General features: G+C 43.2%; 1 protein-coding gene across 3 annotated transcripts; it reads left to right on the top strand.

Moving 5' to 3' along the window:
- The first annotated feature begins 4,423 nt into the window (after positions 1–4,423).
- Positions 4,424–20,002, top strand: LOC106577773 (uncharacterized). 3 transcript variants are annotated; one of them, XR_006760461.1, is made up of 8 exons: positions 4,424–4,619; positions 12,678–12,738; positions 13,347–13,388; positions 13,656–13,688; positions 14,371–14,466; positions 14,759–14,827; positions 15,132–15,214; positions 16,952–20,002. XR_006760461.1 is itself a non-coding variant. In XM_014156111.2 (8 exons), the coding sequence occupies exons 2-8, from the start codon at positions 12,687–12,689 to the stop codon at positions 16,995–16,997; spliced, it is 381 nt and encodes a 126-aa protein (XP_014011586.2). In that variant the 5' UTR covers positions 4,424–4,619; positions 12,678–12,686; the 3' UTR covers positions 16,998–20,002. The 3 variants fall into 3 exon arrangements, 2 of the variants coding, with proteins under 2 accessions (XP_014011586.2, XP_014011592.2); XM_014156111.2 differs by having other exon boundaries at positions 15,172–15,214; XM_014156117.2 differs by lacking the exon at positions 4,424–4,619 and adding an exon at positions 6,599–6,822 and having other exon boundaries at positions 15,172–15,214.
- Positions 20,003–20,299: the final 297 nt, after the last annotated feature.

The raw sequence follows: 20,299 nt of genomic DNA, 5'->3' as shown, positions 1-20,299 counted from the left end.
ACTGACACCCCACAAAGGTTTTGGGATTAGTCAAGTCCTGTACAGAGGTGTAGTGACTCACATACAGTTAAGACATTAATCATAGGGCTGTTTGTGACAGCCTGGGCTAAATGAAGCATGGCACATTTTGGTCTGTGGTGTAGTTGTGGCAACATGTCAGGGATTACAGCTGCATAAATTCAGGTTTGGGAATTGATGATAAATAATGTCATAATAAATGTGATAATGTGTCATTACTGACTACGCCCTCAGAGTAATCAAACCTCTAGTCTTGGAACATGATAAAACAGTCAAATGTTCTGGTCAGAGCATGTACAACAGAAATGTATTCCTTTGGAACCAAACAGGACTACTATATACAAACAATTATTTTCTGATGCAAAGGTGTGCACCAATGACTACAACTCATTGGTTGAAGAAAGAAAATGCATACTGAACAAAAATATAAATGCAACAATATAAATGCAACAAGTGTCCCACGTTTCATGAGCTGAAATAAAGATCCCAGAAATGTTCTATATGCACAAAAAGCTTGTTTCTCTCAAATTTTGTGCACAAATTTGTTTACATCCCTGTTAGTGAGCATTTCTCCTTTGCCAAGATAATCTGTTCACCTGACAGGTGTGGCATATCAAGAAGCTGATTAAACAGCATGATCATTGCACAGGTGCACCTTGTGCTGGGGACAATAAAATGCCACTCTAAAACGTGCAGTTTTGTCACAACACAATGCCACAGATGTTTCAAGTTGAGGGAGCATGGATTTGGCATGCTGACTGCAGGAATGTCCACCAGAGCTGTTGCCAGAGAATGTAATGTTCATGTCTCTATCATAAGCTGCCTCCAACTTCGTTTTAGAAAATGTGTCAGTATGTCAGTATCGGCCAGTATCGGCCTCACAACCGCAGACCACATGTAACCATGCCAGCCCAGGACGTCCACATCCGTCTGAGACCAGCCACCCAGACAGCTGATGAAACTGGGGATAATTTCTGTCTGTAATAAAGGGCTTTTGTGAGGAAAAACTCATTCTGATTGGCTGGGCCTGGCTCCCCAGTAGGGTTGGCTGCGCCTCTGCCCAGTCATGTGAAATTCATAGATTAGGGCCTATTGATTTTTATTTAGGTTGAACTGTAACTCAGTAAAATCTTAGAAATTCTTGTATGTTGCATTTATATTTTTGTTCAGTATAGTTCGAATAATTTGGGAGTACAGTCAGTCTGACTGAACCATAAAACTGTCGCTAATGACAGTTCCACGCACACACACACCTCATAGTAGCATCCATTCTGGAAGCAGCCACACTGCTCAGGCTTGGCGCAGTGATCATGAATTTCACTAACTTTTCACTAACTTTAAATATCAGCTATCTGAGCAGCGAACCGATCGATGCAGCTGTACATAGTCCATCTGTAAATAGCCCACCCAATCTACCTACCTCATCCCCATATTGTTTTTATTTACTTTTCTGCTCTTTTGCACACCAGTATCTCTACTTGCACATCATCTGGTCCTCAAGTGCCTGCCTCCCACCACTTTGCACTTCCCTGAAACTGTCGCTGGATAGCAGTCACGGGTGCCATTTTGGATCCTACACTCTGTTCAACTGGTAAAGGTGGTCTTAGCTGGCCATGACCGACAAGTGCAGCAACCTGGCAGTGGTCATGGGGGTAAAACCCCTCCTTGATCTTGTGGTACAACCCGTCAGAGGCAGCCGCACTCAGTGTTGGGGGGACACTTCCCACCGCAATGGAGAACTCAGGTTTACACAAGATGCCACACAATTATTGGGCACAGGGATGGAGCACAGGCTGTATTCAATGTTGGCTGGACAGTACAGACCTGTACAGGACACAGGAAGGGAAATTTACCAAAACATGTCCATGTATAGATCATGCAGAGTTTCACATCACAGACTTAGATGAAATAGTCATCAATACAGCGCAAAAGGATTTATCAATTCAAGCTACTTACCACAAAATTCTGCAGCCCTCCATTCATCTATGTTTGCCCCTTCCTCCTGGCAAGCAGCAGTGTAACTTGAGAGAATCTGACACAGGGCAGTCTGCTTGCCATTGTTGTAACAGAGGTCGTAGACAGTTGTCAAAGGCAGCGTTTGGGTTGACCAACCCATGGCAGTTCTGGAACGCTCCCTCAGTAGTCCCTGCCTAAATAGAGAGCCTGCTCCTGATGGGGCACTGGGGGTTGTTCACAGTGCCTCACAGGCATTGATGTCCCCGTCGTCTGTTAGATAGTCCTCTGGGTCCATGTTGAAGTTGCCACAGAGGGAGCCAGAGAAGACCCTGGGCACTTGGACAGTCAGGAGATCCTGGTTGTATGTGACCAGGACACCGAAGTTGGTCTCAATACACTTGGAGAGCCCAGTCATGTAGATCTTCACTTTGCCTTGGCTCAACGCTGAGGGAAGGCTCAAAATAATCCCATTCACCTGAAACAAGATTGAGAAGTAGTCAAAAGGGCATGTCCAAGATGAGGTGGTATTACAAATCTTCTGACACTGATATTTTTAGACAATAGTGAAGACAGGAACTCTATTCAATATGTATCCAAATCAGGCCAACTCACCACAACTACTTCATCCCAGTAATGAGAGATCTCAATAGAGTAACCATGGACCAAAATATTGACCCTTCTGGAGTAAGACGTGTTGGCCCCTCTTGTTCCGCGTCGCCACACTGAAACCAGTCAGGTCTCCCAAGCTAGGGAAGTGCCTCACCAGCTGGTACACACAGGTACCTTGGAAGTCATACCTGTTCCTGTCAAAAGTGGTGCGATGCCGATCCCCTTGAGCTGTGCACACCCTTAGCCCTTCCTTATGGTAGCCCAGCCAGAATCTTGCACTTCTCGTCCTCCTGACACTGGGCCTGGACACAGGTGACATTCTTGGAGGAAGGCTGGCAGGTGCACTGCTTCCGACACTGGCGGTCCGTCCAGACCATCTCCTTGGGGAGGTAGTAGAGACGCTGATGTCTGCATTCACACCTCCTGTATGGGACACGGTGGCTGCCACTGAGCAGGTAGCCAGCCTAGCACTGCGAGGTAGCCGGCCTTGAAAGACTCTGAGCCCCAGCCTCTAACATATGTCAGAGTAGGCCTGCATCAACCTACAGACAGCAGAAGGAGCGCCATCGGCAGCACACTGGTCAGCCTTGCAGCTGCGGACGTCCGGGTCAGGATCAACATGGCCGTGGCTCTGCAGCACCCTGAAACCGAAACCAATGCAGGTTTAGAGTTCACTTGGCCTGTACTGCACACAGGACATGAGGTGCTGCAGTCCTCTGTGCATAAGGCTCCGTCAGTGTTCACTTTCCAGCAAAGCCCACAGCTGCCACGGTTCCATCAGGGGTGGCAAAGTCAGTAGTTGCATTGTGGTTGTAGTTTCCACAGAGACCACACAGTGAACCAGACAGCTCTGGTGCCACTTCCAATTCAAGGTTGTGATGCCAGTCATACTGCAGCATCAGGCCAAAGTCTGTTTCCAAGACAACGGTGGAGCTGCTAGGGTATAAAGGCAGAGAGCCGGCGGCCAGGGCTAGGGGCAGGTTCCTCTTCTGACTATTGATCTGCAAAAGCAACAAGACGGTATGGACACGTACTAGCCACAATCACGGCAAAGTGTTACTATCGACGAAGGTGCGGTAGTAAGAATCCCCCCATGCAGAGCAGATCTTAGACTCTGAAGAGAAGACAGGCTTTCCGTCCTTCTTTACACACAGCCTGTGAGGTCCACAGTGCATCTCCTCACAGGGATCTGCAGATACAAAAACAAAGTAGTCAGTGGTTATGTTGCGTGTACCTACCTGAAGAAACCACATTTTACTTTCTTAATTAAAAAGGTTGAAAAGTAAAATCGTCTACGGAGCCATGATCGCGTCTCTAGTTGTAGTACATATCTTGTTTTTCACACATGGCTGGATAGTTCATGTTAGCGTTAGTCAGGGGAGGGAAAACAAAGTCAGACTCCAAGTTAGAAACTGGCTTTAGGTCAGCAAAGCCGTAAGTGCAGTTGTCAATGTCCTGTTTAGAGCATGTGTAACCTGTTGCGACACCTACAGCCTTCTGAGAGTGAATCCCTGTCCTAGACAGGGTGGCGTTACTCTGGAGCTGAACCCTCTCCAGCGCCTATGTGGAGGATCAGGCTATAGGACATTCCCATGTTAAAACTAAAATGGGGCTAATGAGATGTCTTCAATCTGAAAAAGTTATAAATTGTACAAACACTAGTTGAGGAGAGCAAATTAAAATGTTATGAAACTAATTGTTGGAAAGTTGCATTTGCAGAAAGGTGATTACTTTCACAGCTCACACTGATCACCTGTAAGTAAAACCTACTGTATATGTTTCACACCAAGCTAAGAGCACTGAGCAAGTACTGGAAAACAGATAACACTATCAGGGCATGTGTCAGATTTCACCTGGCTCAGCAGCCAATGAGAGAATTCAGAGCACAGATCCTAGTTCCTGACCTCTGTCTGATGTGCACCTGTGCGCACATTCTCAGGAAGCTCCCATGTTGCCAGGGATCACAACAGTGGAACAAAACATAGCAGTGGTCTAGAATCAACTCAGCACAGCTAGAAGTGTCAACCCGACTTGAGGTGAGTGGTGCTTTCCAGTATAAACTTAGAATATAGCAAGAGCCTTGATTAAAAGATGTCAGATGTAAGGCTAAAATTACATTAAAACTATCCACTTTCAGCACTGTCTTGTATAATTTAGGAGGTGGGACTGTGATGAAACGGCTTTAGTATTTTTTGCATGAGCAAACAAAACTCTGTAATACACAGGTCCGGAGCTAGACTAGTTGATGGTTGACAGTCAACAAGGGGGTTACAGTATAATGCTTAGAGGGATAACCACTACAGAAAAGCTTTGTTTTAATATGGACATTCCCTAAAGCATAGCTTACAGACAAAGGTGCTCTATTAGCAGTATGTTCAATTTAAACCCAAACCTCAGTTACTGCGCTGTCAACAATCCTACATAGCTTAGTTTTAATCAAGACTAATGTGACTAAGACAGGGAGGTGACTATCTAAACTGTAGCTTCAACACTTTACATTTTGCATGTCAAAAGCCATTATAAACTGCCAGACAAGGCACTAATCTGGCATTGCTTGTCAGATGGTTGCAAGCTTCTATTGGAGGACACATGACCACCTGACTAACAATGGGAGAGAGGGGCCTAATTAGGAGTCTACGAAGGTGTCCCCAGCATTACCATGACGTTAAATGGCACTATGCTAAGGGATAGAATATCCACTAACCAGGGGAGGCTGGCACGATATCCAGGGAGGTCAATGTCTTCATTATCTCAAGAACTGAGACACAGGTAGCCCCACCCCACTAACAACACGAAACTATACAAATAGTTACTCAACTGTTGAATTTTGAGTGGCTTAAGGGAGAGGCACCATAGCAGTATGTTGCATGTGTGGATTACATGAGATATTTCATGTAAATGGTCTACCCTGAGTGATGATTCACACCACACATACCTGCCCTTACCCGATTCTGTGCAGTCCCATTTTAAATCCATTCAAGTAATACCTTTTAGATAAGGTATATAGATATAGGGACTTTTTGTTATTAAATAATCAAATAATTGTTAGGGCCCCTATGCTACAAGACTATCTAACAATACATCTCAAATAGCTATGGTATAACTTATTAAGAGAAGGCTTATACAACTCAGTATTGGCGTAATTGGCCTGCATGTCAATCCAAGGCTTGGGCCAAGACCTACAACCTTTGTCTTGCATAATCAAACAAACAGGGGTATTTCACTTGGGTCTTCTGCACACAGAAGTCACATACACAATATATGGAAATTTACAACAGGCAAAGGCTTGCAAAACCATAATAAGAATGTAGTACACCTGGAACAGCAATTAAACTTCATTGTTGGGAACAAAAACAGTTATTTAGTTGGATGAAATTTAAATTGTCGTATTTTTTGTTGAGGAAATACGATGCTAACCCCAAATTCACACACATGATCATCATTATTGAAAATTGAAGCATTTGCACAGGAAGCCCAATTCTGATAGTTATTCCACTAATTTGTATTTTGACCAATCACATCAGATCTTTTAACTTTCAATATACCAATTAGTGAAGAAAAGAAATTGGTCTGCCTGTCTAAACGCAGCCATGGACTGAATTGCAGTTGGTGACTGATCTACAAATCACCTTGCATTATAAATAACTATTCATTATTATTTATAGATCAGTCAGACAGTGACACTTTGCCCACAATGCATCACGGATCTGATTCTCTCAAACACCGGCAAGGTGTTGACAGCTGGCCCTAATTTGCTCAGATTGACAGATGAGTTTGAGCTCATGGAGGGAACAACATGATCACGTCACACTGAAATACCTCAATATGGGGAAGAAGGGCTGTAAAATTGACTTCAATGTTACAACCAAATGATAGAGTTTCATTTCAGAACATTGCAATGGAAAATTCTAACTTTCAGACAACTGCCGAGCTGCATATGTGTCTGTTTATTGTGTAGGCCTAGGGGTACTGTAACATAAGGGAATTTTTCATATCTTCCCTGCAAAACATCCGCACAAGCATGTCAACGACGTATTTAGGGTATTTCTTTCTACTTAACGATGTGATACACCGCCAATGAATTCCCTTTTTGCTTCGAACAAGTTCCTCTGAACTTGGCCCTTGCAGCATCACAGTGCTTCCTGCCACCGGCGCGTGAACATCTTGCAGGTTCATTTTAGTCTCATAATAGCCTATTGTGAAACACAGCCAGTCGCACGGTGCAGAAAGTCAGTGTAGGTGAGTACCTTTTGAGTGGGTGACAGACAGACCCAAATCTATAATATTAATACAACCCTATCATTTATAGACAATGATCTTATAGAGGAGAGTATGGAAGTTTACTATATCAAAATGCTTTATTTAAAATCTTTTGGTGTTATTGAAAAGTATAGTTTAAATGGTCTTGCAATGCCTCTACACAAGTTGAGTAAATGTCAGCTCATGTTCTGTTGGTTGTCTGGGGCTGATATATTAATACAAACATGATCAATTAGTCTACAGTAGCCTCAGTCTTGCCTACATAGGCGACCAGGAAACCTTTGCACAGATTCTGTAATGTGTTGGCTACCTGAACAAGGTGAACATCTTTTTGCATCTTTTATGATCATTTTCATATGAGAGCAAAAACATTGGCGAAAGTTGAAGAAAAGGGTATTATGGATTTCTACCAAGGCTAAATAAGCTTATTGGTATGTGTTTTGTTGTCTTGCCAATATTGCTCTCAGTAGGAACAGAAACCACCCTGTCTGTGCACTGCAGTGCTGTTATTCTGTTATTCTGCATTGCTGCCAAAGCGGAACGATTTTGCCTTTATAACTATCTTCTCAGCCAATTTATGACTAAGATTGGAAATATTTTTTCCAACCACCAGGCAAGCTACTGAACCTAAACGTTCTGTTTGTAAGCTGTCTTAACTGTGTAATTATAATGAATCACAGAAAGTTTTCTCATTCAAATAGTGGCTGGATTGAAACTCTGAAGCAGTTCTTCAGTTTTGGGGTATTTATTCTCAACCACATAGTTGAGGTGATGCTAGTGTTTTTTGAAGTTTGTTTATTAGCAGTCATTAACATTGGACCTATAGGCTGCTTCCTGCCTCACTGCCCTTTATATGATGCACTCCAAATAGTTACAGTAAATAGTTACAGTAAGCTACATTTGCAATTCAAATGTGAAGACCCATAAGGAAGCAGGTTTTTGCCTTTAACCAGTTGTGTTGAAAAGGGCTGTTGCTTCAGACAGATAAGGAGCGATCACAGTCAGGCTTCATGACTTAGCATGAAACACAGACAAGGCAGTCATTCTCTCACTTCCTGTCTTGTACACGTGTGTGTATGTTGTGCCTGTGTGTCTGCAATGTGTTTTTGTGTTTGCATGTGTGTGTCAGCCTTACCTGAAATTTTTCTCAGATCAAACAATTCAGTTTTTAGAGACCTTTAGTTCTACTATACTAACTCAAGTTTCCTCCCAAAGAGTGGTGGAAGCCCACATTGACATCAAATGGTTTAAACTTGGTGGGAGAAGTCTGTACACAGAGCAGCCAAGGCAGAGGATTTTGAACATTTGTTTGAATCGACTGTATTTCTGAGAGGCATGTGAGACCCAGCTATGAAGGTCTAGATTATAAAGAGGCTCGGATGAACATGGAATACTGAAATGCTTCAGTGGGCTTGAAACCTCAGGTTTCAAGCTCACTGAAGGATTTCAAGCTCACTGTCTATGTCAGTGTTAGACTAGATAATTTTCCAGGCAGGATGCAAAGGCCCATACATAAATATACAGGGCTTCTAAAAGTTTCAATTGAAATCACTTGAAGACTTCTTCTCTTAGGGATCAGAGCTAGGTTGAGGAGCCCGCCACACCTTTACAGGTATATGGAAAACACTGGTCTGGTCTAGGTGTAGGGATTAGTCTGCTCATGGTGATAGTGCTGTTGCATTAACAAAACAAAGAATAGCAGTGGCATCTCTCCATCAGATGGCTGTTAGAGATGTTTTGTCTAATTGAATAGCATTAAAGTTCCCCTGAAAAAGACACAGTATAATCCTGTTTAACACTGTTATGCAAGTCAGTGTGCCATAGGCCAATCACATCACATGTACAAAGTACTGTACTTCAGTAATGGTGGTAGAGGCAGTCAGCACAGTGGTCATCATCATGTTAGAATCACTTCCTTAGTCTTGTGACTGTCTCTGTTGTCTGTAGTTCCTTTTGTTGGTCAGACAGACAGACATACAGATGCTCAGACAGACACTCAGGCAGACAGATAGCAAAATCTGGGGCCTTGTTAAAAATGTTCCATTTGGTTCTGGGATGACGATGATGAGGGCATGTGACAATCCTTTTGCAGACATCCTCTCTGTGTACTTTGCCACTGTGGGTTTCATGCTGAAACGACCCATTTCTTAATTTGGTTCACACAGAGAGCAACCCAATGCCACCCTCTTATGTTGCCTGATGCTGAATTGCTTCATGGCAACCTGTGTGCATGCTCTCAATAGCAGGTAATGTGCTCTGACTGTATTGTTTGTGTTTATGTGCGTATTTACCTGCTCCATAATTGCTGTTTGTGGCCTGTTGCCATAGCATAAGGGACATTTGTTGTTTATGAGTTATAGAAAGAGGCTATTTGCATTTAACTCACCTAGATAAACAGCTTCTGTGGAGGGGGCAGTTGACTAAACATTTCAATATGAATATTTTCTCACTGAACAATAGAAAGCAGAGCTACCACATTTTGAAATTGAATGGCAATGAATAACAAATCATCAGGTAGCGTTCACTCTTTCTCTCCCTCTCCCTTTCCCCCTCTCTTGCTCACTTGGTTCGTTCTGTCTGTTATTCTTTTGCTCTCTTTTTATATTTATATCTGTTCTTACTGTGCTGTATGATAAAAGCTTAATCTAGCTTTTCTCTCTCTCTCACTGTATCGCTCTCCCCTCATTTCTCAGCTATCTTGCCACATCAGTGTTTTTTTTTCACTCATGTCAGCATGACAGCAGTGTGTGTTCGTGAGAGACAGAAATAGTGGCGTTTATTCATCTAGCTGCCTGTATGGGAAAAATTGTATGTTTGTGTGCATTTTTTTGTATTTGTGTGTGTGTGTTGGTTTATGTGGGGGGGTGTTATCATTCAGAATTAAACCCTGTAAATAAGATCAAGATGTTCTCTGGGACGAGCTTAGCCAGTGAGGTATGCTGCTCTGCTCAAAATGCGTGTGCTGGGAAAAAAAACATAAGGGATACAAATGGCAGAAAAACAAAGCCAGTTTACAAAACACCTTTCCATGACAGACTGACCAGACGAATCCAGGTGAAAGCTATGATCCCTTATTGATGTACCTTGTAAAATCAATATCAATCCATATAAATGAAGGGGAAGAGACAGGTTACATAAGGATTTTTAAGCTTTGATACAATTGAGACATAGATTGTGTATGTGTGCCATTCAGATGGTGAATGGGCAAGACAAAAGATTGAAGTGCTTTTGAATGGGTGTGGTAGTAGGTACCAGGCTTACCGGTTTGTTTGTGTGTCAAGGACTGCAGTGCTGCTGGGTTTTTCATGCTCAACAGTTACCTGTGTGTATCAAGAATGGGTCACCACCCAAAGGGAAGCATTGGAGTCCACATGGGCCAACATCCCTGTGGAATGCTTTTGACTCCTTGTAAAATCCATGCCCCGATGAATTGAGACTGTTCTGAGAGAAAAAGGGGGTGCAAGTCAATATCAGGAAGGTGTTCCTAATGTTCTGTACACTAATTGTAGGTTGCAGAAGCAGCTTCCACTTAGTGTTGCACTCTTGATTTAGGATGCATAGATTTATGATAGTCTATGATCTTTGTAGCTCTGTGGCTTATGGGCAGGCCTCTTCTCTCTCCTTTATTGGGAGGCCACTGCTTATGATAAGATGCAAATTGGGGCCTAGTAAAATCCTGCATGGATACCAATGCAAATTCAGTCACCATTCAAATATACAACAATATATTACCCAATTTAGAGAAATAAAACCATTGCGCAGGAGGCGTTTTGATTCTGAGGCAATGGACTGTGTTGATAAATGTTTCCAAATTGGATCAGCTTATTATTTCACCCAAACCATATCTTACTAAACTAGATTGGATACAGAGGGGGATTTTATTTGGGGCTGCTGCTTTGGTTGTTGAGAGATTTACTGCAGCTCTCTGTGAGGCCTGAGCAGAACACAGTACACTGCAGCACACTGGTCTCCCTCTGAAATCAGTCTCTCTCCTGTCATCTGATTAACACCTTAAACTAACATATGTCTCCCTCCATGACACGCTTATTCAAGCCTGGCAATTTAGGAGCCCTGTCCACATATCTCTCCCCGTCTCCCTCTGCGGCCCTCCAGAATGGTGATTTGTTTACCATGGCAGTGTGAAGACATCTGGAGCCAAGGCAACACATTCAAATGAGATTATAGGCCATAGACTCCCGATCCTCAGGCCTTTCTCAAGCATCAAATCCCCTGCTGAACTAGTGAACTGAGATGGAGGAGACTGTTACTCTCCACTCCCTCCCCCGCCACCACTATAGTCCACCTCTCCCTCTTTCTTTTTACTGACTTCACCTCACCATTATGGTTCGGGAGTCTATGGGCCATAATCTCATTTGTACCTGTTGCCTTGACTCTTGATGTCTTCGCACTGCCATGGTAAACAAATGTACGGCAACACTGTCCCAACTGGAAGTTCAACTGGAATTCCGTAACATATTATTGGGGGTAGAGGGCAGTGAGGATAGGGGGTAGGAGGTTGGTGGAAACTCCCCAGGCAGCCTCTCGAAGCCCTGGTGTACAGACTGTCCAATGGCCCAACAATGCAGTTCACCTCCGTTCACTTCCCAGAGCCCTCACATAGTAGTGTAGTCATTAGCTAGAGGAAGCAGGGTCCCTGTACACAATGGGCATCGCTGACAATGAGGGGGAGGGCAGTTGCAGCAGCATTTGCTCCAGTTCTCTAAGGGGGAATTCTCCCACCACTCTACCCCTGGTTCCCTGGTAGAGCAGAGGCTTCTGGGCCCGTGCCAGGGAGCCGTGTTATATTTGAGCACCAAGGCGTCATCCGCCCATTCGGACATCGACTGGGGAAGAGGTCATTCCCAAGCCTGGGCCCGTTTTAAAAATACAGCCAATTGTACTGCGGCTGGCCAGCTGGTTGTCGAGGCTTTGTTTAGCTAGGAACAGCTGTGTTCCACATCTGCGTGTTGGAGAGATGAGCGAATAGAGGAAGAGAACAGACTCTGTTCTGGGCCCGCTGCCACCAGGAAGTAGTGTGAGGTTTCTCAAGAAGGCGGCAGGAAAAAACTCCCACTCGCAGCCAAACAAAATGAATGTAACTGTTGGGCCATCTTCCAAAGTGGAGCTGTCAGAAACGTAAATATTTGTTTAGTTACAAATAACTTTTCAGTGTCTAAACAGAGAGTGACAGAGTTTAATGGCTGACATGATGTAAATGAATTACCTTTACCAATCCTAATGATTTATAATGGCTGGTTAGAACAAAGCACTGTGGCCTTACACACCATTCAAACCATTACACACACAGTACACACAATACACAATACAAAATGTAAAAGTACACCGAGTCACACACGGTCCCACACAGTCCCACACCGTTACCCAGGTGGGAGGGGAAAGTGTTGGAAAGGCAATTCATGCCAGCTGGCTGTGACTGAGTGTTCAGAGAGGGACAGGGTTACTTTCTGCTGAGCGCTGGGAAACACAGTTTACATCCACCCCTACCCCTGAGACAAGATGTACATCGTCCTCTAACATCAGGGCAGTGCTTGTGCCACCTGGATGGAGTTGTCATCATGGTAGTCCGTGTCGTTATTGCAGAAGATAGTGTTCCCAATACCTGTAATTTTCCATTGACTACCTGTGGTTCTGAGGTAAACCTAAATGTTTGAGGAAACAACAGACAGCCTCAACAACAGACTATAGATGACTCTTTCACGCCATCTCACTTTCGCTTTTTCAAATGGGAAGATTTTCATTTTTTACACACATCAATAGCAGAATATTAATGACCGGTGTTTATATCTTGGTTTCTTCTCTTCTCTCCCCTCCAGCATTGGAAGATGTTGCGATTTCTGTTTCTGTGTCTGATTGTGACTCTGCGAGGAGCTGCTGGTACGTATCGCATGTTCTCACCTTCCCACAATGCTCTGGCAGCAGACACTGAGACACCGATGAAGATCTAATCACACAGATCAGCTTTCATTTGTTTTTATGCCCTGTATGTGTTCCACACGACAAATATACAATGTCTCTCTCTGAGTCCTATAGCTTCCAGAGATAGCAGAATATTAAGTGGAAAACTCCTTAGAAGAACCTAGGCTGATACTTAAGTATATTTTGAAGAAAGAATACATACGTATTACATAAACCACAGTTCAACATAAAGAAGATATGAACCTGTGTATGCTACAGTAGTGTTTTACCATCTATCTAAAGGTATAGTTAGTTATTCCCACAAAACTCTGAAACTGGTAATATTACGATGGATACCTTTACCATGAGCTAAATGCCCTAGCCACAGAGGTATAGAGTTCATGAGTGAGTATACCATTGAGTGGATGGCACCTCAATCATTCTGTATATCCCACAGCAGTAGATCATAGGAGAGTAGCTCTGCTCCAGTACAGTGCAGAGATGTAACAAATGACCTTCGTGATGTACAGTAAGATGCTGCTGTGAGTTAATCTGGTCCCATCCTCCCCATCTCTATTCCCATACAGCTTCCTCAGAGGAGGAGAGTGAAGGATCAGCAGACGCAGCAGGTATGGAATACATCTTCATCTGGAAACCAAAGGGGACAAAATCACAAGTAGCATGAAATCAGGAGTATATGAAAAGTGTTTTTTAAAATGTTACAAAAGTGATGATTATGTTTAGGAGTACCGTGATGATCCGATAATGTTCCATGAGTGAACCTTCAAATGAAGCACAGCGATATAACTTCTGGTAATTTTTAAATGTAATACAAGCTACTTTATATTGATGCTGACTTGGCTTTTCCCTCTTCCTCTGTTCTGAATGTCCCACAGAAGTAGATGATGAAGACCTAATCAAGCAAAACTGTGAGTTTAACCCTTTAACTTGCCCCCTGTTAGAAATGTGATGGGCAAGCAGCCGTCAGCAGAGTGAGAGCACACCTCTGTTACACCACCGTTCCCCTCATCATTACCCCCAGAATGGAATCAATTATCTGTTGGGAGAACCCCCCATGTATCCATCAAGCAGAAGTTAGACTAGACAGACACGTAGAGATCCCCCCCTCCGCCCTGTCAGGGCGCTAATCCACATTGGCATTCTAATTTTCTCTCGGCGTCGCTCGCTGCCACTCTTCATCTTCCCCATGATGTTGCTTTGATATAATTACAGTGCTGTTTAGGACAGGGAGGGCTGTCCCACAGGCAGGCAGGCAAGCCACATCTTCTGCAGAAACACCTTCTCTCAGCCAGGCCAGGAGTGGAGCTGCACTGCTGAAGCCCTCCTTTCTCCCTCTCATCAGAACCAAGGAGTGAATGTTGAATGACTAATGATTGGCTGGGAGTGAAATCGATCCAATCGAAATGATGATCTGTTAAATCTGCCAGTTCTGTTCCTCCTCTGCCACGTTGATCAGACAGTGATAGAATTAGTCCACGAAGTCAGTGAGCAGATGAATGAATGTTTGTTTGTATGTGTCTGTACCGGTGATATCCTTCTGAATGGAAATGGAGGTCGGAGAATAATTTGGTGTGTTGTTGCCTGTTTTAGTGAGCCCAAATCGCAGGCAAGATTCCACGCTTGTCAAACCTGAAACTGATGATACTGTGGACACAAACAAGGCAACAGGAGAAAAAGAAGCGGAAGGTAGGAAAAACTTTGTTTCCAAATTGTTCTACTTTTACATTACGTAGAATTTAAGTAACCTTATTTCTGCATATCAGTAGGCCCATAGGTACCTTCTTACTTGATGAACTGTAATTGAAATGTGCTATAAATCCATTTATAAGTAAATATTTTCGCAAATTCATACTTCTTGGTATGTATGAACATTAGCCACGTCATGCAAAAATAATTGTGTTAATTAAGTTTGTACGTTCATTTTGTCTCAGTGTGTTGCAACCATCAACTCCTTTTGTCGTGTGTTATCTGCTCTCAGATGGATTTACTACCATTGTCATCATCGTAGCCGTGAGTGTGGTGGCACTATCAATCGCAGTGATAGTAGGTAAGGATGAAAAGTCAAGATAAGACTGAGACAATATCAGACCAGATATACAGGCTACGTGACTGGCAGACCTCTTTTCACACCTCACAACACAACACATTACAGGGCCTGTATCTGGCACATTATTACTGATGGTTTGATCAGGGACCAGATGTAGCAACCTTTAGAAAAGTGGTTTGTTGAAGTCATTGAGTTTGCAGGCCTTTGGCTGTTAGGCCCTTGAGTCAGGTACTTGACATGATTTACTCCAGTTCCAGGGTGTCATGTAAGCTCTAATACTAAGCAAATGTGAACTATTCTCCAGCGGCAAGGAGGAAATGGTGACCTTTTCTGTTTGGTTTCAGCCATAGTGCTGGTCCGGCGCCGCATGCACAACCGACCACAAGGGTAAGGCCACACTTCTCCATTCACTCTGTTTGACTGAAAGTCTTACAATATGTTGTGCATATCAGATCTCAGTGTAACCTAGTACCCCTAATTCCTCCGTTGACACCATCGTCCTGATAAAACCATCAGGGCTGCAATTTCTGTCCATGGGGGATTCCATTGAGCAGTTATGGAAATTTAGTTAAATTATCATTTTTAAAGCACGTTGAACTGTAAGTTTGTCTCTCCGTGTTATTCCTCTTGGAGTGTTTACTTTCCCTAAGAGGAACAGGCCTTGAGTGGGCCTTGCGATAATAGAGATAATAGAAATCAGTGTCTCTCAGAGAGATGTTCCACTTAGTCCCCCGCTACCTGCCTGCCTGGCTGGAAGGGAGCGACAGAACCAGTCGAGTGAGTAACAGTCAGTCCATCCACCGCACCGCTGGCTTGGCAACACGCTCCGCTACGGCATCATGCCAGCATCATGTAAAACCAGACAAACTCTTGCTGAGGTTGCGAAACTCAATCAGGAGGGGCAGATCCACCCAGCCGCTGAGCCGTCGAGCCCGTCTGGACTTGTGCTGCAATTACCTGCACAGCCTGAAACCATCCAGCACACTCTACTGCTCTACCTCGCCCCACCCTGTCAACTGTTAACAATAACCCAGAGAGAACGGTCGGCCCTTCATGACCCCTACAGGGCAAGACCCAGCCTGCTCCCAGAGCCCAGAACAGGAATAACATGTCCATAGAAATCTAGAGTATAAAGCACATTGCACAGTGAGCAGTAAATCCCAGCTCTGTCTCTATGGTATGACGACATTATCTGACAACATTCAGAGCACAGAGAACAGCCTGAACCAGTTGAACAGACAGTGAGAGATAGTCATTCTGTTAGTCATTCTCCTGGGGCCTCTGAGGGAGGAAGGGGGGGGCGGTTCTAGCTGAGAGCTCTACCGGTCTCTTTCTCTTTTTTTCTTTCTTTCTCTGAGTCTGTCTTTGGGGTTGTGTAACTGTGCTGAGTGCTGTGGGCTGTGGGCTGGTGTTCTGCAAAGTAATCAGTTTCCTTTGTCCCATGCTAGCTGCTATGTGACCTAGCCAACGATAGAGGTTAGAGAGTTTACCTAGCACGTAGCCACCTCGGCACTATAGATCTGATGATGCAGGCTTAGAAAGAGAAAGGGGTTAAATTCCTCTGCAGGATTAATGCTGGGCTCCTAGGGCTGCAGTCAGCTCTGGCTGTGTTGTGTGTTGAGTGATAGGTGTGCTGAAAAGAGGCTTATTCGCACAGCAACCCCCGGCTTGTTGGATCAACAGGGAGGCTTGCCAGGGCCATAAGTCCCACCTGGGGAGAGGATGTGTGGAGGTAATGCAGTCGCCATGTAGCACACCAAACCCCTGCAGCGCGCTATAAACCGACATGCATTTCCTGGATTCCGACAAACAGGGGTTGTAGCTACCTGCTTTCCATGTGCAAACTCGAACAGGCTGTCTTATGGGAAGGATCTAAAAAATTGTAATCCCCAATTCTCCAAAACGTGTAATGTTTATATACTGTAGTCTGGACATCCAATGTTTCTGTAAAATGATGTATCCCCGTAAACTTATAACAAGGAAATAAATATCACTGACGTATACTTTTTTAAATATTTTATAGTAGTGAATTAATCATATTTCAGATGTGTAAAGTCCCACAGAGTTTTTTGGATTGGTATAATGCATTTCCCCCTCTTCTCTTCTCTCCTGTCCTTTCTTTAGGATCTACACAGTGCCCGCAGAACAGGGAATGAAAGGAACGGTCTAACCACAGGATGAGCTCCAGTCCCATTGGACACCTGCAGGGGAGGACCAATGAACTGAGCTCTACAACATACTGCCCTTTGACCCAGGAAGGGTACACTTTCCACCCCAGCCTGCTCTTACTGAACCATTCCCTACTGCTCTCCTCTCTGAGACCATCTGTTACTGTGTCATGGGTCCCCTCCAAAGGAAACTTAGTTTCCTTTATTTGGTCTCTTGTTTGTTTCTGTCCCACATATCCCAAAGTATGTGTGTATATTTAAAAGGGCATTCTGCAGTTGCTGCTTTTGTCCAATGTTATATTTTACAAGAAAAACAAATATCCCGCTAGAAGTCATTTGCAATTGTTCCGACAGGTTTCTCCGCTCCGTCGTGAAACTAAACTGTATTCAGAGATGATTTGGTGCATTCAGAACAGGCTTTTTTGAATGATAAAAGCGAGTTTAATCCACCCTAAACCAGTCCAGTCCTCACTAAATTTCCCTGTTCAGCTCTGTGACATATCCTGTCCTTGGCCTATTAGTGACAACAGCCAATACAGTTGAAAGATAAAGCTTGTTCTCCTATCTTCTCAACCTATGAAGGGAAAAAAAGGAAAAGAAATGGGTGGAAAAAGCCAGAGGTCTGAGATGGAATTAATCAACCTTTGTGAATGATGATGTTTTCTTTTCAACATCTCCCTTCTCTTTTCCTTTTTGAAATGCTTCCTTTCAAAACGTCAACCACATCACTGATTGTAGATAGCTCTTGGATGGCTGAGGAATGTCTGATTTTAATGGTTTATAGTGCTGGGATGGGGGTATGGTGGGGAGAAATTGAGAGGATAGTGCAGGGGTAGTGGGGTGAGTGGGGAAATACCCACGATGCCCATGTTTCATTCATACTGAGTATAAGGCCACTCCACCATTGCTCCCTGGCTCTCTTTTCATTTAAATGGAAATCAATCGTGCCCCGTGAACAAAAGCTTTAGGGCCGAGGTGCTGGCTGGCTTATTTCTTACTCTGCATTACAGAGAAAGGACTTTTTTTGGCAGTGGTCAGAGGAGAGGGGGAGTTGGACATGATGTGCTTTGGCATGACAGGGCTATTCATTTGTTGCGTTATCATGAGGGAACAAGGGTTGTTGTGAGTGTGTGCGAATTACACCCAAGATCAAGTAGTGTTGAAATCACTGGGTCTGTCAAAACAGCGTGCGCACTGTCTTTCTCCACTCAACCTTACCGCTGTGATGTCATCAGCTGGGGATGGGCTTGGCTGGGTTCCAGACTGTACAGAAACACCTGTGTTATTAGTGTCTCCATCACATTTTGTTTTCTCTGGATCACTCAATCAGAATTGTCCCAATCTGTTTAAGTTGATGAAATTCAAATAGTAAACCGATTCTAAATGCATACAGTGTGGTATGTGTGTGTCTGCACTCTGCAGGTGTTTGCGTTTGGGGAGATTGTGTATGTGGGGTTTGTGTTTGGGGAGATTGTGTATGTGGGGTTTGTGTTTGGGGAGATTGTGTATGTGGGGTTTGATTGAAGCATCACAACTAGCCCAGTAAGCCTGAGATGTCATCTAGCTCTGACAGCATTTCAAATGGAGTATAATTTGGCATACAGTAAAAGAACAAAACAACTTTCACTTTCTGTTTGTTTACTGACCACAGTCACATTCAAGAAAGCCTTTTTCCCGTACTCAGAAATACCCTCAGAAATACCCTTCACCTACAAAGTAGACGTTGTGGTTACCAGTCAGCGACTAGTCTCACTATAAGATGAGGTTTGCATAGAACAGTTTTTCTTGTTTGCGATACAAAGTACATCTAAGAACAATTCAAGCAAGCATGTTGAATAAGCCATGAACCAAACAAAGTGCAAAAATCCAAAAATAATTGGTTTGACCTGTGTAATGCTCTGTACATTCAGCTACACTCGCACATCTCCATGGCATTATGCTCCTTCAAAGCCACTTCATCTGTTGCATTGCTATTGTGAATGCATCAAAACTGATTGTCCTCCATTTATTTCTTCCAGGCCTTATGTTGAAAAGGGTATGAAAAGGTCAAATATTGGAAAGAATATTGTATTTTCAAAAGAGCTCCATGGGCTTTTTCAGCTGTGCAAAAGTTTCTCAAGGCCCATTTTTCATCTAATCCTTAAAAAAAAAATTGTCAAGAGAAAGCATTACCGAGTTCAGCCAATCCCTGACACTGTCAGACAGGGATCTCCAAGAGCCCTTACCTATTACACAAAAGTCCTTACACCACCCCCTCTCCAAAAAAAACAATCTGGTTAGGGTTTAGATTTGTCATTTTTACAACAATGTTTCAGGATTGTGCATTCTGTCTTTTGATGAAAATAGGAAAATGATGCGTCCTCTGCACAGCAATACGTAATGCAAATGTATACAAAAAAAATATTTTAGCTTTGTGTATTATTATATTGTTTTTATGAGATGTCCTATTGTAAAGTCAATATTCAAATGATAATTTAGTCTTAATTTTTAAGCACACGTTTTCATCAGTACTCATAATCAATGCTGATAAACCCTGTACATTCTGATGTTTGCTCAGGATCATTAACTGTTTGTAACGTACAGCAGCGATGTGTTTATACAATACTCTATATCTCATCCATTCCTATGTCTATGAATCTGAGTGTGTTTTAGAATAACTAGACCTGCACTAAAGGTGTAATCTTGCTGTTCTACTTGTACTGTAGGTTTCCACAGCCCACACATTCTCCAATCATTCAATTTGGACTAGCATTACTCATGTTCTGTATATGGCTCTTCTATATTATGGATTATGACTATTTTTACATGTGTTCTGCTATGCTTTGTCTCGGCGTGAATGCTTCACAATATGCCATATGGACACAGAGCTGGTACACTATGTGGCATAATCCAGAGTTTTGCTCATTTAAATTGTAAATTGTACAATGAAAAGCCACTAAGAAGCTTAAAATAACTTTCTACTAAAACATTTTGTCAGTCTGTTTTCTGAGTAAAGAACATGCTGGAACTACTGTCCATCTGTTTTCTCTGTGAGTTATACAATACAGGAAAGGGAAGCAAACATGTTTTATTTTTACATCCTGATAGCTTTAGGGGTATTTTGAAGATTAACAGATAATGGAATGTTTTTTTAGGACCATTTTATTCACTGGCTTGTATGAGGCTCGGCCGTTTCTGAGGTGATTTTTAAAATGTTCATAGAAACAGCTTGGCTAGAGTTGAGCAGGCTGTTCGATAGAGGTGGAAACAAACCTAATATCAAACGTGACTCATCTTGTCATTATCCAGCCATACGCAAAATTCA

This window comes from Salmo salar, chromosome ssa02 (genome assembly GCF_905237065.1).
Source record: "Salmo salar chromosome ssa02, Ssal_v3.1, whole genome shotgun sequence".
NCBI classification, from domain to species: domain Eukaryota; kingdom Metazoa; phylum Chordata; class Actinopteri; order Salmoniformes; family Salmonidae; genus Salmo; species Salmo salar.
Note: the sequence above shows the minus strand (reverse complement) of the source record. Positions and strands in the feature narration are given on the sequence as shown.

Excerpts from the sequence above, each read along its gene's own strand:
- LOC106577773 (XM_014156111.2), top strand. The coding sequence starts at position 12,687 with ATGTTGCGATTTCTGTTTCTGTGTCTGATTGTGACTCTGCGAGGAGCT. Across the intron at positions 13,389-13,655 it reads AGGATCAGCAGACGCAGCAG|AAGTAGATGATGAAGACCTA; the intron begins GTATGGAATACA and ends AATGTCCCACAG. Across the intron at positions 13,689-14,370 it reads AGACCTAATCAAGCAAAACT|TGAGCCCAAATCGCAGGCAA; the intron begins GTGAGTTTAACC and ends TGCCTGTTTTAG.